The sequence below is a fragment of the Lepisosteus platostomus genome, chromosome 17 (genome assembly GCF_059453375.1).
Source record: "Lepisosteus platostomus isolate fLepPlt1 chromosome 17, fLepPlt1.hap1, whole genome shotgun sequence".
Lineage (NCBI taxonomy): Eukaryota > Metazoa > Chordata > Actinopteri > Semionotiformes > Lepisosteidae > Lepisosteus > Lepisosteus platostomus.
The window spans coordinates 13,437,473-13,463,597 of NC_142627.1; the positions used below are offsets into that span (position 1 = coordinate 13,437,473).

General features: G+C 39.6%; 1 protein-coding gene across 2 annotated transcripts; it reads right to left on the minus strand.

The window, feature by feature from the left end:
- Positions 1-18: 18 nt before the first annotated feature.
- LOC148646183 (aftiphilin-like) lies at positions 19-25,660 on the minus strand. Of its 2 annotated transcripts, XM_088610248.1 has the most exons (10): positions 25,462-25,660; positions 17,229-19,164; positions 10,587-10,738; positions 9,715-9,841; positions 9,223-9,279; positions 8,453-8,566; positions 7,328-7,388; positions 5,658-5,741; positions 2,352-2,475; positions 19-1,196 (listed from the first exon to the last, which is right to left on the minus strand). In XM_088610248.1, exons 2-10 carry the CDS (start codon positions 19,128-19,130, stop codon positions 1,052-1,054), a joined length of 2,766 nt encoding a protein of 921 aa, XP_088466374.1. In that variant the 5' UTR covers positions 19,131-19,164; positions 25,462-25,660; the 3' UTR covers positions 19-1,051. The 2 variants fall into 2 exon arrangements, with proteins under 2 accessions (XP_088466374.1, XP_088466375.1); XM_088610249.1 differs by lacking the exon at positions 5,658-5,741 and having other exon boundaries at positions 25,462-25,659.
- Positions 25,661-26,125: the final 465 nt, after the last annotated feature.

The window sequence follows — 26,125 nt, forward strand, 5'->3', positions numbered from 1 at the left end:
GAAAAAAAAACAGTCACCTTCCTCTTAAATTATTTTAATTTGTGTACACTAAAAGTAAAATTTACACACTAAAGTCTGAAAAGAACCTGGGCATGCATATTCACCTTCTTACAGGCTCCTCAGTGTATTGTTTTTCCATAGGAATTTTCCTCTTACATTTACAGTCCATAGTTTTACTGTACACAGCCTAAAACCACAGCGAACTATGATTACATCCATCTTACCTTTAAAATGTGCAAAATCCTCATTAAAACAAGAACAGTGGTAAAAAGAAAGAGAGAACAAAAATGCAAAACACCTGTAACATTATCAGCTCGTAACCAGAGACAACGGCGCAGTAATTGGTCCCTCATTCCCTGTCATTTGAGTTGATTATCATCATCATTAACTTCTTACATTGATTTCTATTTATCATTCCAGACCAGTGGCATGAACCAGAAATTAAAAAAACAAGCCCTTATGAAAGGAGCACTACTGATAATGGCTGCATACAGCCATCTGCTAATGCCAGAATGTGAAGAGGCAAGCAGCTACTGCTCATAAATATTAAGCCTGGTCCTTAATGAACAAAACCATAAAGACAGAACGTGAACAGATTTCTTCTTAAAAAAAAGGATAAGGATAAAATCTACACGCAGTAAAAGAAACATAAAACTTAAGGAGGCGATTAACACAACAGGAAACATTCACCTGGATTTCGCAGGCAGTGCGGCTTTCAAGTTGGTTTTTTAAAATCACACCTTCTAGGAAGCATGTGAACCAGTGTTTTTGCTCACAAAAGAAACTTTTACACCCCCCCCAGCACAGCAAAAAAAAAAAAAAGAAGAAAAATCTTCAAAAAATGTTGATCCCTGATTATTTACAGATTGATTCTACTAATATAAACATGACTTTTAGGACTTCAGTATATAAATAAATATACATTTTTATTAATATTCTATTTATAGCGTTTCCAGAGATACCGGTCAAGAAATCACCTTGAATGCTTAGATATTTCAGGAAGTGGGTAAGGATTTATTAAAAGTACTATAAAAGCGGTGGGGCGGCTGCGTCAGTCCGCGGGCTCCTGCTGTGTGCTCAGCGGGGTGAGGGTGGCAGGGAACATCAGCACTTTGGCCTGCATGAACGACAGGTCAGGGAGGCTGGCGATCACCTTGGCCGCCTCCTCGCTCAGGTTCTCGTCCTTCTTGGGCTTCCTACAAGGAGAGCAGTGAATGTTAACACTTGATGTCTCCTTCTGTTCATTTATTATTCCTTTATTTTGTCTCCCAGTGTTTACTTCCCTCTGAATAGTGGAAAGAATGTTGCAGTCCCTCAACAGAGATGGCTCCACCTAGTGGTGCAAAATCTACACTGAAAGACAGCTGCAGTCTTTGCACAACTGAAGTGGAGACTTTTTTTTAAAAAAAGAAAGATTAGGATCTTCAGTTATTTTTGTTATTCTCTTCCGATTGGGACAGGCAATGTGCGTTTTTCATGGCCTTTGGCTCTCCTACCTTCAAGCCATTCTTGTAACACACCACAGGCTACACAGCCCTGAGCTGGGAGTCCCTCACAGACCACGCCATACACCTGCAGAGCCCTGGCCTGCCCTCAGCAGCTTTGTTTACCACTAATGACTACGAGGGAAGTGCCTGTTGTCAAGCCCACAGAATAAACTGAAGTATCCAAAATGAAGTGTGTTAACTCCTGTAAATTAATGGAATTCTACATGAAATGGTCTCACAGTCACAGAGTTTAGGAATTTCATAGGATACTGATGCAGAACTGGTGTCTAAACTTCTTTTGAAATGATCTATGCTTGTATACAACTCAAGTAGAATAGATTTCAGCTATTTCTAATGTAGAACATAAATTAAAAAAAACTTCCAAAAACACTGTTAGTGTTTTTTCAGTAGACAGTGCACAGTAGAGATTTCTTCTAAATGTGGAGTCTTGGGAATAAGCAGTGAGATGTGGTTTCAGGTATACCTTTACAGAAGGGGTAACAGAAATGGACACAGAAACAACAGATTGGCAGTAAAGATAAGTGAGATATGAATAAAAGAAAATCTAGTGCTTTCTCTCTTCAGGACAACTTCGTCGAAAGCATTTGTTCCACCTTTAAAAGTAGGAAAGGCAGAAATTGAAATCCCCAATATTTATAAGAGTAAGGAATTCATTTTCATTACTGCCAGATATTTGTCATCATTAAAGCTGAAGGCGATACTTTAAAAGGTGGAAGGAACAACTGATTGCGAAGGGAGGTCAAAGCAGGTGCTGAATTTCTGACAGACCCAGCCATGGAAATCCGCAGGGACTGAGGGGCCCCTGTTCCCGAACCTGCGGTCGCACGTTCTCCCCAGGTCTACCTTGCAGATGTGCTCGTCTTGTCCACTGTGGACATCAGCCTGGCGAAGGCGTCCACCACGCGGCTGGACGTGCTGCTGCTCTCCAGTTTAGCGGTGGTCAGTTCGTAAAGCTCGGGGTCCACACCTTTGCAAAGAGGCAGGCAGTCAGAATGCAAATTCGACACATTTGATAGCTTGCAAATATTTTTTTGGGTGTTCATGTTTTTTTTTTACGAACACCTTAGCAAAACAAAACTGCAAAACTGCAAGGGTTTCTGTAAACATCTGGCCAATGTTAAAAGCACAGACCCATCATGCTTTCTGCCATAATCTCCATCAAGACAGTGGGAGCTCAGCAGTTTCTGGTACTCTATTTTATAGGAGAATAAGAAAAATGGAACCACGTGGAATACAAGCCATGGAGGAAGGGGGAAAAAAAGCAAATCACATGCAATAAAGGAAGATCCATGGTCAACAGATCAGACAAAAATATTAACCCAAATGCCTTTGGTGTCTTAATCTGGATGCCTCTAGTATGGGAAGGAAGATAAATTGTACTTACATAAGAGGAGTATTTCCACAGTGGATCTGGAGGTCAAGCCGCCAGATTTCAGACCCCAAGAAATAGGAAAGATCTATCTGGACCATATAAATACATCTAATTCTCAAAAAGAAGAAGAAAGTCGAAGTGGTATTTTAAAGAAAAAAAAAAGGTTGATCCTTCCATATTCCACTTGCTTGTTTTGTCCATACTTTCTTTTTAGGAAAAATGATCGCCTTTTGAAAATGGGACCATCAAAAGTGAATGTGAGTATGATTAATGTAGCACTATGGAAGATCTTCCATAATTACACAGATGTTTGCATTTTTCTTTTCCCTGTGCACTGAGACATATCACAAGGAACCTGGTGTTATAAGATGCTTCCTACACCAACATTCCATTCTGAATACAATCAGAAAGAGAGGGGAAAATGAATGGTGTGCTTTATAACAATATAATACAGGACTCCTGGAACTTCATTGTAGATACAAAATATATCTTCTTTATTGCACCAAAGAAGAATGAATCTCCTTGCGGTTTATGATAATGACCCAAAAATTGTCATCCAAAAACTCACATTTACCATCCAAGAAAATGCTCCTTATTTAGATATCTCTTGGATTTCCGAGGGTATTCAATGTGCAATTACAAAGATTCTTTATTGATAAATGAACACTAATTTCTTGTGTCAAGACGTGTCTGTGCGCATGTTCCCTCTTGTGTACAACTACAGCATTAACCATTAAAATCTCAATTAAAAACAACTTCACTCGGAGAAATGGTCAAGTGATTGAGAGGTCCTCTCTAGTTCTCAACACTTAAGAGGAATGGCACCAAATTTTCATGTACAGCAGTTTCTTTTAACGTGACAGATGTTTACAGAACAGCACATATGCAGTTTTAATTTAGATTGCAGGCATATTAATATAAAACTGTCCATTAGACGTCTATATTCAAACTTATGCTATAAAGAAAAACATAACCTATGACAGACCCCATGAAGGTGCTTAAATGAAAGGAAATGAAATGTTTTAGTTGTAGTTCTTGCAAAAAACACTTTTTGAATAGACTGTCATAACATGTTTGTACCCAAGTAGATATGATTGCTTTCAGTCACTGAAGGCAATCCTGAACAACCAGTAAAATGGGTGACACTGATTACAAGAAAAGACTGGATATACTGAATTTATTTAAACCAAGAGGCAGAGCCCACAACGGTTTCACTCTGTAATATGGCTTCGGTATTTGTGTTACTGATTTAAGAAGTTAGTAGGAAATCCAATGAAAGTAAACTCAAAAGAGAAAAAAAAACTTAAGACAGGGCACATCTAAAAACTGAAAAAAGTTTTATTATGCATGTATTATAATTTGTACTTAACGTGTAAGCCTACATAAACACCTCAACTTCATGAAAAAGTAATTGGCTAAATCTTCACAGGACAACCTAAAAGGATATAAAATATTCTGCATTTGTAATCTACATTTAGAATGAAGACAAAAATGTCTGTGTCATGGCAACCATTTCTTTCAGAATGGGTTACTTGGAAAATACTGATCACTGGCCTGGAACCTTGATGGGGTCTACCACTGGAAAACCTGAAATACAGCAACTACCACTTTGTCCAAAAACACAACCCACGTTAGTACACATGAAGCACACGGCACAGAAAAACACAGAAACGATTCTAAGACGAAGGCAAGGCTTCTCCAAAAACCAGAATGAACAAATAATCCCAGTTTGCATGTGGGGACATATACAGTTGCAGACTGAATTGTACTGGCGTCCTACAATATTACTCATGAAATATTACTCTTTAGACAATAATTGCTTGACCCTTCCTACACTTATTGAACACTCATCCATCTTTGTAGATGGTAAAGATTGCTAGTAAATTAATGTTTCCCTTATTTCCATGTTTTCCTACACATCCATAGAGTTATAGAAATTAGTATTTCAGTGACCAGTCTTACAAATTAGCTTATATTTGAAATTGGTCAATAAGTACAATAACATTTACTTTTCATCTCTACCTGTATTTGATTTTTTTTACTAGACCGAGATATTAAATACATGGTCACAAAGAACTCTAAATTATTAAAATTATTGTTAATTAATTTGATTGACACTCTGTGCCAAAACTGACTTACATTTTTTCCCCAATTACATTAAATACAGTTGTACTTTCACCTTAGGAAATTACAGGAAGATGCCTTGATTTGAACTCATAATTTTCAAAGCAGAGTCCAGCCTCCTCCTCCCGTTTTCATTCTTCCTCTGATTTTCATGACTTAATTTAACTAATTATAAGAACAATCTGCCTCTTAGGGTCTTAGTCAGCCAGTCAGCCAATTCAGAGATGCCTGTAAATACACACAGCTCCAGGCCTCCGAAGGTCTGTGGTACCTTTTTCTGGCTACAGAGATCTGACAAATAAGGAAAGGTCCACCGACACAGGTCCAACTTCGACTGCTTGATCCACGCAGTGAAACACTGCGCATAACAAATTCCAATGAAAGATAAGCTAACGCATCACAGATGAACTCCTCGACTATTCATCTATTTTTTTACTGCTAATGTTTCTTTCCTCGAGCCTGCCAGAAGGCTGTGCTCAGTAGCGCAGGATGCACAGTATCACCCTGCCTGGCTGCCCCCTTGCTGTGTGGTGCCTGGGGAGCCCCCGCTGGTTTTTGAGCAAGCCTTGCGTCAGATAAAGTGACCTCAAAGAGTCAGCAGAGCAGGAGCTTGTTAAGAGCTGAGAAAGCCGTGGCCGAACCACGCTGCTGACCTGGGATAGTGGTGGTGCTGCTAGAGCTAGAGTCATCCACGGGCCCAAAGAAATCGAGGTTCAGAAGAGTGGAACCCCCGCTAGCTTGAATTTCAGTGACCGTGTCGGAAGACAGCCATAGAGAAGATATGCCAGGGCAGGGGGTTATTTGTAAAAAGGGGTAAGACACATACTTGAACATGCAGGTTATCATTAGTAAGAAAAGACTAGGCTGTTAATTAAAACAATCTACAACAAGCTTTCAGTAGTAGTCAGCAATACTTAGGTTAGGCGCAGGGTAAAGTCAAAATTGTATTAATGTAAATTTAAGATCATAGACAAAGCATAATGTGATTAAATACTAAAGATTTGCTTTTTACAAGAATTTGCATTTATTGCATCAGTTATGCAGCATTTCCATGAATAGATCGAAGATTTACTTAATTAATGTGACATTAAAGGGAAACAATTTAATATGAAACAAAAACCGTAAACCTTTAAGACTTAGAAACTTTATTTAGAGGTTACGCAAACAGATTAGTGTATGAAATATAGTTCCCCTTTAATTGTAAACAAAAAAAAATACAGTTAAAAGATAAGTTGTTAAAGAGAACACACAGCAAGTTTAACACACACGACAAGAGCAAGAGTCCATCCAGGCTTTCCTTCATAACCTGTATCATCTCTTGCAGAGCATCTACAATTCTCTTTCAGTAGTCAAACAGTCAAACTTGGTTTTTGTTGGAAGGTCTTCTGAAAAACCAAGGTTGTATCTTAAAGGCTATGAAATAGATAAGCTTGAAAGGAATATACTGAATCCTGTCTTTTCTTGTTTTGATTTACTAATGTTGTACCCATGAAACGTAATGTGGCCAATGTAATATTTTAAAAAGAAACTAATGCTTTTACTGCTTGCACAACTCTTAAATTGAACAAAATAACACCTCAACCAAAAACTATTCCAGAAACTTCTTGTCCAGCCTAGTGGTGATTAGATACACTGCTGTGCAAAAGTCTTAGATAATTTGCATTGTTTTAGTCTTTTCCCTAGTTTTTTCCTTTTTAATGAATCAATTCAACATTGATCTTCTACTGAAGTTGTAGCTATTTGTTTTCAGACAGCTGATAGATCTGTGTTCTGAGATATAAAAAGTAACCTTTTAGCTTTATGGAAGTCTAGAGAGTAACCCATGATGCTAAGGACAGGGAGCATCTCATAATGAGTAATTAGACCGTGAAGGTTAAAGTGATGTACTGGCAACATACCTGGTACTCAAATATAGCTTATCTTGCATTGTGAATTCTAAGAAATTAAGAGTTAAAGATTTCTAAACTACAAGTCTAATTTCTTTTTGTCTAAACTAGGCTGTATTCATACCAGTCACAGCTTTTATACCTATTCTTCTCTAGAAGGCTTTGAGTAAACTGTTGATGCTCATAACTTGCATATATTGTATCTCTTGGTGGTATCTAACAAGTCCGCGGCTTTTGCACAGCAGTGTTTTATAAACCTTAATTTTTATAAACTGTTGAGCAATAAGGAAATAAGTGGGGCACGAGGTGAAGAAAGAAAGCCTGAATTTCCACAGTGGAAGAGTAAGAAATGAAACGTCAGCAGAGAGAGTTCTGTCTGAACTGGGTTGCTTTCTTAACTCTAGCCCTGGTGCTAGAGGCTCTACGGAGAGACGTACCATCTAGAGGGTTAGTAAGGCCACTGCTACTCCAGTCAAACTGGACGGGTGGGAGGGTCTCCTGCAAGGGAACAGCAACACGGTGTTAGAGCCGCGGAGCTGTCTGGAGCTGCCCTGCGCTGCGTGCCTGATGCGCGACTGGAACGGAAAAATAAAATCTCTCGGACAGGAAAAAAAAAAACAAGACTGAAATCTAAAATTGCGGGGACTATAAGGGAAACATCAGGTTTAGCAGGATTGGGTCGCATTTTTGATATTTCTAGACAAGCGGAGGGTAACATCGTTCGAAAAATGACATGAATGTGGTGCACCCAGATGTTTTTGTTATCATCGCCATGATACACTCATAATGTTAGAGATCCATCCTGAACAAGGCCTGTTCTCAGCAACGATGGTTTCACTGGCCACGTTTCACTTACTTCTCCTTTCCCTTTGAAAAACCAAATATGCCTTCCTAACAAAATATATTTTGCATTCAGTTTTCAATTTACATCTCGACAAAGCTTTTCTAGCTGCTTTACACACACTGGCCAAAAAATTCTTCTAGCACAGAAGAAGGAGAGTCCCAGTCACACTCCCAGGGCTGTTCTTTATAGCATGTGTATATTGAGCAAACTACACTACATATTTACTTCCAGAAGATGGCTAACAAAAAGAGCTCATCTAGACCATTAATCAAAGGATATGAATCTAATGCACTTTCCTGAAATATCCCAGTTCACATCAGCCCCAGCCCCTCAAGCTGGTTAATGACTCTCTACTGGCAATTAATAGTGATGAACGTTTTCACAAGCATGCTTGTTTCTGATCAGCACTGTTATTCCTACTTAGTAAGTCAGAAATAGATTTAATGTCGTATTCTAAGAACTATTCGTGACTTTTGAGTGCTTTGTACCGTCTTCCTTCAGTAGTCTGATACACATACTAAACGTTCCAAACATGTTGATGGCCTGATAGTAGGTTCTATGAAACAAGCAATCGTGATTGACTTTACCTGAAAAGGGCTCTTGAGTATAGCGCAGGATGGACTCTAAGATCCAGTTGCTACAGGTTCAAGCCTAGGTTATGTCATATCAAACAGTTAGCCAAGGTCTCTTTTAAATGGGGGTGTGCAGTTTTTCATACCTGGGTTTGATCAGCACTCATTTCTGGGGAGACAGGAGGTGCTTGTGCTATTGAAGCAATCTTCTCTGCAGCTGAAATTGGTTTCACAGGTTCTTTGGTGGGCTCCAACATACCCTAAAAATTAAAGAACAAAATGGGATGTTTGTTAAGCATCTAAAGGCTCTTTAAAGGTTTTCTTAGAACTGATATACCTTACAACAGCTCTGATAAGAAGAGCTCTAAGAAGCTGTTGCACTACCACTATTCGGTGGGCAAACTTAAGGGTCTAGCTTAACATTCACAACAGCAAGACACCCTACACCCACTCTGTTGACTGAAGTCCCTTCTCTGATGGATCATCTCACAGATAGTTTCTAAAATGTTTCAAGCTGTTATAAAAACTGAGATGGATATTCAGATAAAAACCTGACTATCCAGCAAATGGAAGAAAAGAAAACAGAATTCAATATTAAGATCTCAGAACCTCAATTTATATGCATTTCTGAAGCACAACAGCATTTGCTGTTGTTCTAAATTGAGTCAAATTGCTTTAATTTTAGGATTTTTGCAGCAAAATTATATTAACAACCTTCAATCTGAGGTCAGACTCCAGAAAAATAAAATACAATTAGCATGGACCAAAATCAGCTTGAACAACACAACTTATTTTAAAAAATGATGCCTTGTGGGCAGCAAAACTAAAAAAGGGAGCAAAACTGAAAGGGAGCCGAGAACTGCTCTGTGGGATCCACTGCATGCAAGCCTAACAGTGTGCAGAAACAAGGACTCACCAGACTAGCTGCATACATGGGTACTATGACAGGTTGCTTCTTCTGCCCTGTGAACAGCTAAGAAATAAAACACAGGGTTGATGCTAGTGACAGAATTCAATGACAGCAACGTAGAAGAGGACATGCATAGGGAAACTTGTAACATACGATACAGAAAACCACATTAAAAAGGCTGCTCCAAGCAGTTTAGAAAGGCTAAAATCCTCTTATATGTTTAGAACTGTTGTTTTAGAAGCTTAATTAAGAAAACACGGTTGTAACATGATCCCCCAAAGAGAGTGGCATTTGCAAAAAAAAAAGATGCCATGTTCCTTAAAAGATACCTCGGCACTTTGCCTACATACTGTATCACACAGCACACAAGAAGCTTCTTTGCAATGTCCAGTACCAACAGATGGCTTGCACTCAACCACAGTAGAAACCTGCAGCCAAAGCAGGCCAGACACCGGGTTTTGCCGTCCCCTTACCAAGTGAAAAGAGCCCTGGACTTACTATGTTCCTAGTGTCGATCCCCAGGGAGCAGAGCAGCTTTTTGTTGCTGTGGGAGCCACCCCACTGGTACCTCAGTCCATAGGCATCGTGGACGTCCTGCAGCTCCCTCCACACGTACAGCAGCTCCCTGCGCAGCCACCACACATCACAAGGCACACCGTCACAACACGGCATCATGTGACCCAACCACCCCGGCTCACAGAAGCGCACCGACTCCCACCCGGCATTCCATTAGCCAGGGTCTCCCCCGCCCCCCCCCGCCGCGGATTAAAAATCAGCACAGCCCTTTGAGCTCAAAAGCCAGGCCCTTGACTGGCTGTGGGAACAGCAACTACAGACAAACCCATCCTCATCGCCTGCAGTAGAAGGGACAGAATCAGTGCTTCCTATAGTGCACATGACACTATGAAGTGCTGTTATCATTGCACGACTGCGAGTTAGTGAGAGGCGTCTGGGCTCCAGCTCCATGGATCTCCTGCTATAGTGGTGAATGTTATAATTCAGCATTATATCTGTCTGCAAAAAAGTGTTTTTTTTTTCATTTTAAGCAAGATCCTTTAAACTTTAGCGTCGGCAATCACATTGCAAAAGTTATCTAAACATATCTACGAGTTTTATGATTTTAAAATTTAAAATGAGCTGACAAGAAGGCAGGAAAAGCAGTGTGTTCTTTCAAGTTGCCCATATGGATGGATAATATATTCATCTCAGTATTGCTGAAGATTGGTTCCTCATTATGGCAAATGTAACACCATCCTCTGTAGCTCTGTTTAGAGTGAAATGTGACATTAATGACAAGAGGGGGTAGGAGGGTTACTTTACAGTAAGCAATCAAAGCTGTTCCAGCATCCAGAAATGAAGAGGACCCTCACCCGTGTGGCGTTAAGGTCTTGTCCGGCTCGGATGGCCGCTCCCCTAGTTCCAGCAGGGTCTTCAGAGAAGGGATGTCTTCATCGGCTTCGGGAACGGGCGCTGAATGAAAGCTTGCTTGGAAAAGTCGCTCCAGGCGACTCACCAAAGACGCCTACAGGAGACAAACACAAGCCTTATTGTTGCTGTGCGTCTCAGCCCGGTTTATTCTACATGCTTTAGAAACATGTGAGATAACTGGCTCAGGGATGCAGGAATCCTCGTGTGGCCTTGAAGCAACTTGGGGCAGAGGCTGGTTGGAAAAAGAAACAAATTTAAACAGGCTACAGAAAACGGGCTGCAAAAGGAGAAAACACCAAAACATAAAAACCAGGAGGGACATTTAACCATGTTACCATAACAAAAAAAGTAAATGCTGTTGATGGAAATCACAGGTCTACTCTTTACATAAAGGATATGGATACATGTCTTTTTTTCCCTTGAAGGGATGGGAATACAGAATATTCAAATTACCATACATACTGAAACAAACAGATAAAGTTTAATTTTAAACTGCAACTTAAATTTCTTCTCCACTGACAACCTGGTATTAAAAACTGAATCCCTTCTCCTAATTCCATCGCAATAGCATTGTAATTCAATACAATTAAGGGATCACTGTAGGATTTGTATGAACCACATGGAGGAATAATTGTCACAACCTGTTTAATTCATTCAGGGGAATGACACAATCTTCTTCTGATACAAGGGGACACAGAAAAAGCAAAATGGCGATTCCATTACTAAGTTGGGAAAGATGTCAAAAAAGCCCAGCAGTGTTATAATAGAGAATAGAAGATTCGCTATTCTCTGAACTACTGTAACCATTTACAATTAAAAAAAACAGAGAAATGAAATACTTACAGAACTGAATGACCACAGAGGATGTCCCTGAGGAACACCAAGTCTGTATTTACAGTACCTTCACAGCTAAAAGAATGCACCACGCTGGGTCAACTGTCTGCACTGTGCTGCTGAAACTTGTATTGCCAGCAGAGAGAAAGCAGGCATCGATGGACAGAGAATTTAGAAATAACATGAGCAGAACAACGAGGCCTCCTCCTGGGCCTGATTGCAGCAGAGTGCTTGAATACAGTAAACACTAAAACCTGCACTACAGCTGACTGACTATAGGACCCTGCTGTACTAGAAACCACTGCAAGAACGACTGCATCTGTCATGACTGGACTGACTCAGGGCTTCAGAAACAAACAGCGGTTTGAATGTGTGTAGACTGTGAACAAAAAGTGTTAGATTTTGGACTTAATCCATTAAAAGATGGAAAAGTGCCTGACATTGTGAGGATGATGATCCTCACTCCTGGTGGAGGTGCAGTAGCCCCAAGGAAAAGCTATTGAGAATAAAAACCAGTAAAAAGTATGCCAGTGCAACAAGACGGGCTGTGCTACCAATTCACCTTTGCTTTAGCTGTTTCACAGCTACGTATTAATTTAGTAGCAGCACTAGAAATATCACTAGTTTTTCAGTTAACATAAATAGAAGTGTTTGATTATTCAGAGACCCGAGCCAACTTTAAACAAAACCCTTCTGTCATCGGTGCCAAAAGAAAAGGGACTTTGCTCTGTTCTGCTACCACATTGTGTAACAGGTAGACAAAAGAGTGACCAACTGCTCCCATAGAAAGGATAAAGCAAGCAGGCTGAGTAGACATTGAATACGCTGCACAGAGTCAACACTGTAGATTTACACAAGTGACAGATAATCCTTTTTGGAAGGACTCCATAACAAGCAATCGAGTGAGGTACTGGCTACCGTTGGAGGGGCATTGATTAGTACAAGCTTCAAGAATCCCTTTTAAGAAAAAGATAAATCTGTGTATCTTTAGTTCCTCCTAGCAGACTGACTAAATCGTTTTTTTAGAAAGCTCCAAAACAGTATGTGACAGGGATCTAAATGTGTTAATTAAGAGAATTTAAACACGTTTGTCAGTGAAACCCCTGGACCAAGGGAGCACACTATGTGTGATGTATTTTAAAAATAATATATTTGATATAATACTTTGAAAAACTCCTCGCAAAGTTCACTGGTTGTTTGCAGTGCGTTTGGTGTCTCACAGCCTGTTGGACAACCTTTAGAATCAAAACATTCAACACTGTAATGGTGATATTTCACCACTAAGGGGCACCAATGACACTCTTAAAAAGTATGAATCTGAGAATTTCTAAAAAAAAGCCAGAATTGTTTTAAAACGTTTAAATAAGCTTTGATTAAAGCAATGGTTTGAAGTATTTGGGTTTTTTCCTTAAGCAGATTTATTTTTCTTGAGAGAACTAACTATTCACTATTAAAAATATAAGAAAGGTTAATTGGGAGAAGCTGCCATTTGGAAAATTGTGCTAATCTGTCTGGTTATAGTTTATTAATGCAAAAAGGATCTCCAAGCACATAAAACACAACAATGACAAATACAATCCGTTTACTGTAATTATATCAAAAATGCTCTTCATAGCATATCAGATACACTGACATTCTTGTTGTGCTTTTATACTAATAAACCTGAACCATCTTACCTTCAACCTACAGTTGTGCTATAAATTTGAGGGGACCACACACAGCTATAGTGAATAGGTATTTTTTATTAATTCCCTCACGCTACAAAAGTGGGTGAAATTCAAACTTTCACAGCGGCTCTATCGCAGCATCCTGGAGGCCACTGTATTGGCCATATCAATGTGATGGACCACATGGGTACAGTTATGAGTGAAAAGTAACATGCTACTCAGCACCAAGATGAGCAGATGATGAAGGCCGTTTTACTGTAAAACTCTATATTGCAGCAACAAAAAAGAAAGGAAAAGTATGCTTCAGTGTACTTGTATATGAATATGTTAGACTGTACTGTGCTTCAATGAGAGTAACGCATCCCTGTAAAATTAAAAGACAAAAATCAGAGGTGTGGCCCTTCTGCCCCCTGCCAGGACTAAGTATCTCATATTGATCTTTATATTTATTTATTTTGCAAGATAAATACAAAGATCAATGAAAATGTACTTGATAAGCTGTCACTCCATATTTGCAGGTGGTCCTCGTTTTTGCCAAATGAATGCTACATGAAAGAGAGGACTTAAGCCACCTCATCTACATGCAGAACACACTACACACCAGATGACCTAGTCATACATACCTTGTCTGTAATGCTGGATTAATGAGAACAGAATCAAATCAGAGGTTTGAAATCTTAATGTTCTGGAGATGATCCCTTTCAATGACTTCTACTTAATTAAAATATACTTTGATTAATAGTATATACTGTACTGCATAATGAAATTATTCTAATTGAATTAATCCAAAAGTTAAAACAAGTTGGTAGTGATCCACTTTTAGTGATCCAACTTTTCTAGGCACCTGAAATCACCAGTGGTTAACCAACTGTACGTAAATGATTTGCATGACCAATTAAACAACTAAACAACAGAACAGTGAAGCCAGAAAGTCCAGTAGCTTTGGAGGACAGTGAACAGCCTTCACTAACTTAAAAACAGAATACGATTTTCATCCTTTTACAAGAGGAGCTGAATTAAAACCAATATAAAGCTGAGATAAGCGACACTGACAGGCAAATTCCTCATAATCATAGAAGACAATAAAGCCTTTGTCATTCAGTGATCCAAACCTCTTCTTTCAAAGGATATGACCCCTAAATATTCTTTTTTTCCCCTTTAAGCTGCAGTACATGGACCTATTCTATCAATTACATCATCTCCTATAATTGAAGTCTGGGGTCATTAGGCAGAGTAAGCATTATGCACTTAAGAACTTTTCTAATGATATAGCAGGTCCACCCAGTGCCCTTAAAATGAAGGGCATTCGTTTGCCACAGTAAAAAGCTTAAGTATTGGGTCAGCAAAAACAAATTTGTGATTTTGCAACAAATAACATTATTATAACATGGTTAAACATACAAAATAATGCCCAATAACAAAAACTGAAATTCTATCCTTCTGCCTCATTTACCTTTTGATAAAATATAAATTTTGTTAGCACACAGCAAAAATGAGTGATTTCACTTCTGTCTCCCAATACTTATACTTCTCATCATAACAGGGATACAAGGCTAACAATCACAAATTGAAACACATTTATACATGGAATGTACTGGTGCTGTAGTGACGCTGTTTTTTTATTTAAACAGACTTGCAGGTGTTTGCATACCCTAATTGAAAAAGAAAACTAGAATCTGAGCATGAAATCTTTTATGCCTTCCATACTTCAGCAGCACACACACAAAGAACTCTTATTTTATTACATTTCAGCAAACGTTTAAAGTTTGTTTCTTGTTTAATTTCAGAGTGCAAATTTGCTATCAGAGCCATTAAGCTGCAAAGTGTCCATAGCATTTCAGACACCTTAATGGTTATATAAAAATCAGAAAAACAATTACAAAGGCAAACAAAAATTAACAGACTGGAAAAAATACTGCTCCTCAGTCACAGGTTGATGTTATATAAAGATCATTCAAGAATTTGAATGAAGGCTAGATATGTGCAATATAATGGAACATATTTGCATAGTAATTTATGTACTGTAGTTAATTTGTGAAATATGTTGCACCACTTACATTTTAAATATGAATTACCCAAAGTATTACAGAAATTGCAGAAAGACGTGCACTACCTGAATCTAACACAGAATATGAGAGTGATGCCAATACAGGAGACGACTGAGATGATAGCAGAGGTTAGTGTGCAACACGAGCCTTATGGTTTTCTCAAAGTAATCTTAATAAATTCATTCACACAGGATTCCTGACTTAGGATCATATGCAATATTGCATTGAAAAATGTATACAAATACAAACATACAATATATCATAATACTGAATGAAATGTTATAATGGATGTCATTATAAGAACTTATTACTTGCGTTTATGAATTAATTATCATGTCTGTGACAGATAGGTATGTCACACCTTCACAGAGACTACAACAGAGCATATTTTCTTCATATGATAACCAAAATGACTGACCAGTATTCTGGAAGGCTACATCTTTAAACTGTAAAAGCAGCTGACCACACAAACAATACAGATCAATGAGAAATACACTGCAGTACAGCTGAGACTGATATTGCTTTTATTTTAGCACAACAAGCAAATTGCTTCCTAAGGCTATACATAAAGAATCGAACAAAGAAATGGCATTAATAAATGAACATGGTCTTGTTGGGGGGAGACTATAAAGAGTCACCTCTATTTAGGAGTTCAGGAAGACAATCTACTTATTCTGCACAGTAAAACCTAAAGAATTTCCAAGGCTTTGTTTTTAAAAAACAGATCAATACTGCTATTGAGGTTGCTTAGAAGCTCCAATTATTTTCAGATGCTCAACCAGCAGATTCATTTCCACACCACCGGTACAGACAGACGACACAGATACATTGTCCATACGTTTAAACAAAGTTCTCCTTACTTCCCATGCCTAAGATATTATAATCAACAATAATAATAATAATAATAACAATAATAATAATAATAATAATAATAATAATAATAATAATAATAATAGTTTACTGCATCTTCTGACTTTAAGTTCCATCAAAGGTGGGTTGTGAAAGTGATTCCTTGGGTTTCAATAGGAAAAAATGAAGAGGCTGTGTCAGGGTTACCATGAATGTAATATTAATGGGCTTCAGAAAACTAACATTCAATCTGTTCCACCCTCCTGCCCCCACAACATTTCTACACCACAAACCTTGAAATCATCTTTTCACATTTTGTTTTCTGGAAAATTAAGACAGAATGACAACACAATGATCACAATGATGGAAGGAAACCACAAAGAGCTTAGATAAGTACAAAAGTAACAGGAAAATACTGACTTAAATCACTACTAACTAATGAAGAAAAAAGTGTTAGTCATTATGTTCAAATCCATAAAATATCTACAACTCCTTCATCAACTGGAATTTTGAAGAATTGGTTCACATTCTATAGATATAGGCTTGGAAGGAACAGATGCACATCCATAACAGAAAACATGCTTGCAAAGGTATTCTGTGAGTCAGACTGAAAGGCTGTTGTGAATACATGCAGCACTCACAGATGGTATGAATGAAATCAACAATAAACAACAACCCACTCAGCATACCACAAAGAAACAAAAAACACTGGAATTGGTTATCAAGAAACTTCAAGATAGTTCAACGTCCTATCAAGCTGTAATGAAGTGACAACAGCCACTCCTCTTTTTATTTTAACCCTCTTAGAGATTGTGTCTAATGTCTTATGGAACTGAAAAAATCCTTTCTAAGGTCTGAATATAAGGTACATGTTAAGACATCTAACGTTCTTTAAATCACATTCTGATTCTTTAAATCACTAGTGCACACAAAGATTAATCCACAGAATCTAAAATTTGCTTTAAAATAAACTCATGTTTTCTCAGTATATTTAGGAGATTTTAAAAAAAATCTTCCATTCAGGCTAGAAAAGATAATTATGACACTGTATTTTGTAAATATGTACGTTCTGGATTTGTCTTACCTTTGACGTAAAATTACTTTCAATTGGAGCTCTGGGCACAAACACAAACACAAACGATGTCCCCCTGACAAAGTGTGTGGAATCCCCTTCCCAAACACTTACTTTCTGGGCTTCCTGTTGCGTGTCGGGGCTCAATGTGCTGTCCGCACCCTGAAAAGCAAAGGAAGACTGGTCCTTCCTGCAGGTCCGTGGGCTGCCTGAAGAGGTCGCTGCCATGGTACTGCTGGACGTCTCTCCTTCCACCAAATCGCTGGGCTGATCCTGCCCAAACGCTGCCCAAGAGTCACCCCCGCTCTGGTCCTGCTCTCCAAAAGCATTCCAGCCCACATCCTGACTCCCACGGGCAGAGCTGAAGTCTGCGAAGCCATCGCTGCCAGCGAAATCAGCAAATTCCTCCTCACCGTCTTTTGGTTTGTGGGCTTCACCAAAATCCCCAAAATCTCCTTCATCATTTGATTCTTCACAAGGGTCTTTGCGGACATCAGCACTGTCTCCCTGGTTTTCAAACTGACCTGGTCGACCAAGTGAATCATGGTCAACCACAGGCTGGCTAAAGTCTGCAAAATCCTGACTTTCAAAAGACACCGCTCCCCCAAAATCGCCAAAATCTTCATCCTCTGGCTCCTTCGCCTGCTCTGCCAAATCTGTTGTTTCCAGGTTCTGGCCAGCTGTAATCCCTTGGGAAAAAGGCAGTGAAGGAGCACTATTGGTCATGCTGAATTCTCCAAAATCCTCCAGCCCATCGGGAGAGGCAGCCTGACAGAAAGAAGCAAACTCCTCACTAATTGATGCACTTGTGCTTCTGACTGCGGACTCCCCTTCCCACTCCTCGTCTTCAGCCTCCTGCCTGGTGGCTGTCTGGCCAGATCCCCCGTCCAAGCGGCCTGAGGATACATTTTTACTACTCCCACAAACATCGGATTCCTCAGCCCCGGTTTCCTGTCCTCCGTTTTGAGTGTCCGCTTGATCTGTACTGTACGGCACACCAACAGGCTGATGTACAGCTTCACATTCAGCTCCTTGGTGCTCCCGTGCATATACAGCTTGTTCTGTGTCCTCCACTATCTCAGAGCCCTTTTCCCCATTGCTTAAGCTTTCTGTGCCATCAGCTAGAGATCTCGAGGGATGAGCCTCTGTCTCTCCAACTCCATCACTGTTTGAGCTTACCCCAGCAAGCGCAGGGAGGTGAAGTTCATTAACACTATGTGCCACAAAGCTATCCTGGCCGGTCAGTGATTCCTCTTGGCTTGAGCCTTCTCTGTGAGTCTCCCTCGTCTCTTTAGACTGGGTGCTGTCAGCAGATGCGTCGGCACCGGGGATAGAGGAGAAATCAGCAAATCTGTCCTCAGGACTAGGAGGAGAGAAGGGTAATCTTGATTCAGAGCTGATGTGTTTCTGTCCCACTGAGTCAGTAAAACCAGCCAGCCTCCCAGCTGCCTGAGGTAGGGAGTCCTGCATGTCAAATCCCGCAAACCCATTTGTGAGAATTTCCGTGGTCATGCCACCATTGCAGTCCAGGGCCTGGTGTGTCTGGTGTTTGATATCAGTTCTACTACTCACCTCTGCAGTGGAACAGTTCAAAAAAACGTCTGTGTTATTTTGGTCTGCCAGCCTTTTCATTTCCTCTTTATATACAGTATCCTCGTTGATGACAGGCTTAGCGGATGTTGAGATGTCATTGCTGGTGCCAATTTCTACACTGCAGAGGCCAGCGTCAGCTGATTTGGATATCTCCTCACCGGAGTCCCTGTCTTTACCAAAGGGCCCTGGGCTGAAGTCTGCAAAGCCATCGACATGGTTGGAGAAGTCTTTCTCTGGCAAGAAGTGGTTGGGGGGCACAACGTCTGCTCTAGAGGCGCCAGGCGAGTCGAAATCCGTGAGGCTGACGCTAGAGGAAACCCCGGAAAAGCCCCCAAACTCTCCAAATTCATCATCGTCCTCTTCTGCCCCATCGTCCAAAGGGGGCGGGGAAGAGGAGTACATTCGGATCACTTCTGGCTCCATGGTCCCACTGTCTCTCGAGGCGACAAACACAGACCTGCAGGGAGAAAAACCGTTAACTCATATTCAGTTCATTCCTAAATAGCACAGGTTCAAAATAATTTAAAAAATCAGAGCTTTGTAAAAGCTTATTTTACAGTGTTGTTCTTGTCTGTTTAAATAGCTGTTTAAAGCACACAATTTGCTAAGCATATGCTGGCCTCAACCTAACACTTATGTGGTTAACCATAATGAAGATTTTCATCTCCTTTTGCACCACAATCAGGATTAAGTACACTCTATGAATAGGCTACCTCATGCAGTGATACAGTCACAGATATTTGACAGATAGGATTTAGAAGTATCTACTGTATAGTAGCACAAACAGAACCGGCCTATTCTTCTGATAGAATCATAATTACAGGGACAGTATATCACAACATTTTTCACTTTAATTCTGCAAATTAAAGTCACCTGACCACAGATCCACACGTAAAGCTAGATTAATATACACATCACTACATAACTTCTAAGTCTGGAAACTTATAGTACCTGTGTTAAGGACTTTATAAAAAAAAAATCACACTCATTTCTCATTCATGATAATCTGATTTAGGCTAAACACAACATGCAAAATCGAACTTTTCATGAGCCAATATGCAAAGCTAAAATGGTGTCTATCAGCTCCACCCCATCAGTGTTGTTACCGGCTAGTCAGTCATGCTGGCTACTCTCTCATGGTCCTTCTGCCTCCCTTGCTGCTCCAGGGCTGTCACACCCTCTCCTCCTATCAAAGTTAGCTCCATGCTCCATGCTGACAAGCCCTGGTAATGGTGAAACAGCTGTCCCTGACTGCTAACTTCGACTTTATTTATATGACGTGGAATTAGAAGTCTAATTAGATGATTCAGCTTTTCAGCAGAGTGATATGGTAATAGCTGTTGCTAATTCTCATCATTAATGGCAACACCGCGCTTTGAAAACACACTACAACCCTACAAGGTGAACCTTCTACTACGTCCTATCCTCTAGGTGCGTCTCCACATCACCCTGACTGAAATGTCTTTTTGATGTACTTGAAATGTGTGTAATCCAGCAGAAAAAAAAACGTTGACAAAACATATTATGTTTCAATTTCTCTACTAAACATCAGCACTACACAATATGCAACACAACACAGTTTTAATCCATTTACCAGTGTCCTGATCCCTGATTTGCATTAAGAGTTATTAAGGGTACAGCACAATTATTATGCTCCTGCAGCACAAACCAAGCTTCTCTCATGGACAATCAGCATGCCAGCAGGCCTCTTAATTAACATGGTTAAGACATTTTGCTAGTCAAGTAATGAAGGTAAACCTTCTGTGATCTAATTTACAGATGGCCACGCTAATCAGTGAAAAAGTAGAGCCTGTAGTTTGTTCATCACTTTAATTATATTAAAGGCTTCCATTCACAGCAACTTAAAAGAGGCTTCAATTCAGTGGAAACCCATCAACTTCATTACAACAAATTAACATGCTCCCAGCTCACAGGGGTTTTTACTCTAATCTGCAGACAGCGGTAGGTGATAGTTAAGGTTTGAAAACTGAAGTTTTCTGATGCATGTCCCTCCCTATACCTTTCATACTTGGAAAAACATTTTAAATATTAATTCTTCTTCCAGGTCAGTAGCTGTACAGAAACACCCACTGTAGTGGGCCAGCCTGTTTAACAGGAACTTAAAAACTTTGTGACAGTGAGATCCTTGCACCAACTAAACCCTACCCACAAGATAAGCCTGTATATAGGAGTGGCTTCTTCCAGTACATTAACAGCTAGAGTCATGCCAGCTGAATTTACTGAAATCTGTTATACCAAGATGTGAAGACTGCTTTTATGCTATCGTACTTTTTCCATCAGACATGGTTCTCATAAGTTTGTTTGTCATTTAAGTAAACTGTCCCAAGAATCTAATACACAAAAGTGGCCAGTTACCTTTAGTGATATATGTGATCTTTAATACAGTCTTAACCTTGAATTCAATTTAAAACCTAATTAACAATGGTCAATTAATTATTTATGAGCAGACTTTCTAAAATCACTAGTAAACAACAGTCCAAGCAGTATAAAAAAGTCTGGACCTCCCATGGGCAAATACACTAATGTTATTAAAGGGACACCCAGTTTCATTTTATAATAATAATTGGTTAGGAGAACTTGTGAAAGATGTTCAAATACAAGACTCTCACACTGACACATTATCATCCAAAAAATCATTCTCAAGTTTTAAAGATCACAGATTTGTGTGGCACAGTGCTCACCGTGAAGGAGGTCTGTCCTGTCTTAACTAGCTTTGGAACCAGAGCAAAACCAAATTGACAGTTTTATTTTCTAAAACTGATCTTTGATTCTGAAAAAATAAGAATGCCACAACGTCTGGAAACAAGAGACAGCAATTCAGCTGACCCAGTTTGTTTGGCCTTTAGTAGTTAATTGATCTTATCCACATTTCTCGAAAGACGTGATGATATCAGCTTCGACAACATGGCTGGTAGCTCGTTCCAGATTCCCACAGTCTTTTGTGTAACGAAGAGCCACCCGTTCTCAGTTTTAAATACACGTCCCTTTAGTTCCTATGTGTCCCGTGTTTTGTTTCACTTTTGATGAAGAGAGCATAACTGCTGGTTACAAAGGCACATAAATACAAAGTCAGCAATCTCCCTGCGTAAAACACTAGACCTAGATTTTACTACTGAACACAAGAAAAGGCCATTTTCAGCAACATGGCAGGAAAAGATAAACATATCACCATTTTTTATTTGGTGCAGCTGATTTGCTATTTTTATCTGCTTACGAGTAAATAAATCTTTTAGTCTTGGTACTCTCTTATAATTTTAAACTGCTCAGGCTCTGTGCTTTATTAATGAGTCTTGTTGAAGAATGGAAAGTCAAGTGTGAACTGTACTCTCAAACTACCTTTTAACAAACACATTAAAAGGTCAAGTACAGAAAAGGAATGTACTGTATTGTGAATATAAACCCATACTGTCTTTGTGAGTTAAGCAATTCCACAATAATTAGAATTACCCAAACTACAGCCTGACAACACATAAAGAAAATGTAATTGTTAGTAAATCATATCAATTAGCACAAACTCAAGGTGCCTGTACCTTAATAGTCATGGTCTATGGATTAATCAGAACTTTTCAGCAGAACACCCAGACCAGCTGTACATTACCTGTAATGACTAGTGACCCGTTATGGCAATGAACATGATTTAATTTCACATTCGCCATTCTGAATACCTTTTAGATTAATGATCTATACATCCTTTATCAGAAATCAGATGCTTATTCCTGGTGGAGGGGTCTTAGGAAATACAAAACTACCCCAGAAACATTAGATGCAAAACATTGGCCCAATATGGAAACAAACCCAGCACCCAAAACTGGATACTTTGTCTACCCAAATTTGTCAAATTAAGAACAAAATCTCATTTGCAATGATAATGTGTTTTATACCCAGGGCAATTTATTGGAGTGGCCCCTAGAAAGTGCCTTGCTCAGGGGTGTCACAGCCCACCCAGGATATGAGTTTCCTGCCCTCCAGTATGGTGTACAGAGCTGTATCCACACTGCTGCAGTAGCACAACACTAAATATTTCTGCCTACTTCTTCCTATTCAAGGTGATAACATCAATTCTCTGTGACAATTACTACATAAAAAGGTTACAAATGAGAGAAGACCAAAGCCATAAAATAGACCACAGAGCTTACAGATCAATTTTTTACTTTGATCTCTGCCACCTGATAAGAGAAATAATACACAATACTAATCTTCACCACTTTATAAACACTTAATTTAATTTTAATTAGGTTTTGTTTCCAGCTTGAGAAGATGGTAACAAAAATAGAGTAGACACTCTATACTTCAGTGGTTAACAGACTCCTGAGCCTTCTAAATATTTCAGGTGATTCTTCTGCCTCTCCTGCTTAAAATGTTTAGACCTGTGGTTCTTTTGTGCTGTAGTATTCAGTATTACTAATCACCTGAGTCTAGAACCATACCACATTGCACTGAAATCATACTTTTTTCATGTAACTCAAGTAGCTCTGCTAAACCGTTTGTTAAGATTAACTTTTTTCTATTTAAATTCTTTATTCCTTTTTAGAACCACTCATATGCCTAATTTTCTACTGAATCATGTGATATTATTTTGGAGACTTTGGACAGATGAGCTGTGCGGCTGAAAAAAAATAAGAGTGAGCAATGCAAGAAATGTACATTTTTGTATGTGAAAGTGCAACAAAGTCGAAACATTTTCACAGTCTCCACACTGCTGTTTGCTTGGCTTGAATCATGACGAAAATAGGACAATAAAGCATGGAGTCGATTTCTGGTCTCAAATCTCATCCTGAAGGAACTTTGTGCTACAGTTTTACACATGCAGTGATGAATCCTCCTTCTCACAAAACTGCTGCATTCTTAAGTTGCTACTTTAAGTTTTATTACAAACAACACACAGATATCTCACAAATAGGTTTGAGGCATGTGACCTTAGAAATGAAAATGCAGGCCCATACACTTTGACCAAGAGAAGCAGTATACTAACAAACCAGAAAAGTGGGGAAAAAACATAACTGAAATATTTATACAATTCCAGACTGACAGAACATGATGTCAAGATATAAATAGTATAAATAGTGAGGAAATAGGGGTATCCCATTAGGAATATCCTTTCATTTCTAAGTGCTAAATTACCTTTCACTTCCTCATGAAAACATGTAAAACCTACACAAAAACCTAATTTACGCGTTCATTTCTGTTTGATTTTTTAACGTGTTACATTTTCCTTTTATTTCTGAAACTGCACAAATATTTTTAATTCACTGCTCTAGAAACATGTTGTTACAATGACATTCCATGTCACTGCAGCCAGGGGTGACTGAAAAGCACCTGTGTTGTGGATGGAGACAGAGGAATTACAGAATCATGTGTACAAACAGAAAACAATTCCCCAGGGGCTGAGGTTGCTATATCATTTTATATGGAAATCATTATGAATCACTTGCAAAGGCAAACATCTGGGCTGCAAGTCAAAAACTATTCCAACATACTGCAACTCCAGGTAGCATCCCAACTTCTAGGTGAAACTCTTCTATATCAAAACAAAACTAAAAATGTAATCCTGTGCTGGAGCCAAAACTATTTTCATACCTACACAAGATCTTGTACACCAACCATGCAACTCTGGGAAAAATCTACAATGCTTTGATGCACATTGGGAAAACGAGCTGTGGCAAAACCGAATGGGACTGTGCAGGAACATTCACCTGACCCAGGGAGATCGCTAAGCTGGCCAAATTGAAATTGACTTAAAAAAAAAATAAATGTTGCGTTTCTTCGGTTCTCGGCCGATCTATTGAAATGGAAGGCAGGGGAAAATATTAGCCACCCGCAGTCCAATTATTGCAGCTAGTACTTTCTTAATACAGAGTGTAATAATGGTAAAGTTCTGCGCGACTCACTTAACTGCTACACCTGACAAATACGAACTTCCGGGAAACGAGACTGGACTGAGTGACAATAAAACATAATTCAGATTTGAGCTGTTTCATGGAATTGCCGGTATAAACTGCACTGTAAAAACTGATAAAATGCGACGGCTTAGTACACACAGTCAGGTGTTTATCAGTGAGACAATGAAGTCGAATAGAAACGTGCTTCCAGCGCACAAAACCTTCATGTGGCGTAAATGTGACTCACGGATAGCGTTTTAGTACGAAAGCAATGTCGACAAAACTTGTCGACACTCAAAACGTGCCTCCGTTCACATCTAATATTACTTTGCAGGACCGTTGACAGAATGTTACTCTGTGACAGCTGTCATCCAAGGCTTTCGCGGCGCCCAAGCCACTCGTCATTTAAGCAAAACAAAGTTGAAATATCGTTTCAAATACTGATCAAAGCGTTGCGTCTGCACTTGTCTTGGTCAAACACGGCCATAAAAAACCGGCACAAAAGCGGAAGTTGGCTGTGTCATCTTGTGCATTAAGGGACTCAGATTAGGCCTTAACCTGGACTTTCAGACGGGGAGGGGGTTTAGTACGCAACGCGCTACAAAAAACAATTTCGAAAAATAAAAGGAGGAACGACTAGCCCACCCCTCCCCACAAAACAACCTTCCTGGACACTAAAACCCGGCTCCGCATTCACAGCAGAGGAGGCAGTCTTTCATTTTTAACGAGATCTCCGGGTCACATTTCGGTTTCCAAATGCCCTGTGTTTGCATCAGTACTAAAGGAATACCCCCTCCCCTCCCTCTCCATATCCTGGTTGGCTGTCAGTACACACAGAATGATAATTAGCGTACCTTCAGATGTCACCAGGCAATTCTCATGGTTCAGATGCTATGGGTCCACGCCATGGGCTGACGGTCAGGCCTAGACCTAGAACGCCGAATTCCTGAGCTTGTTTTCAATGTAAATGAAGGTTAAAAGCCGGCTCGGATACGCTCAGTTTTCCCTTTCCTCGCAGCCCCAGTCCCTTTTACCCAGCATGCAACAGGAGCGGTAAAGCAAAGAACCCAGGGTTGCCCTCGGAGTCGTCACTTCCGGCAGGGGTTGGCGGAGTTGAGGTTGCGTTTGCAGGGTGACTTTCGGTGGACGACATTCCAGGCTGTTTTGTTTTCCCAGGCAGTCCGCCCTCCGCTCTCTCGTGTGTTTCGTTTGCTCCCAAAGCAAGTGGAAATTCGTGCTCGGGGCCTGTAGAGATTAGGTGGAACCTTCAGCAACGTCAGGACTTTTAATAAAACACAAAGTTGGGGGAGTTAACGCAGGTTCTCTAAATGCAATCCCAAAGCGTTCAAAAAACCAACGCTGCGAAACGATTTTAAAAATGAACGTGGTGTTGGATTTCAAAGCGGTTCATCCTGACGGGTTAAAATCATAATCTGGAGACAGAAGTAATTTTTTTATTTGTTTTACAGTGTGATTCTCTTGAAAAAAAAAAACAGGTAAAACAACCAAGCTAAGGCA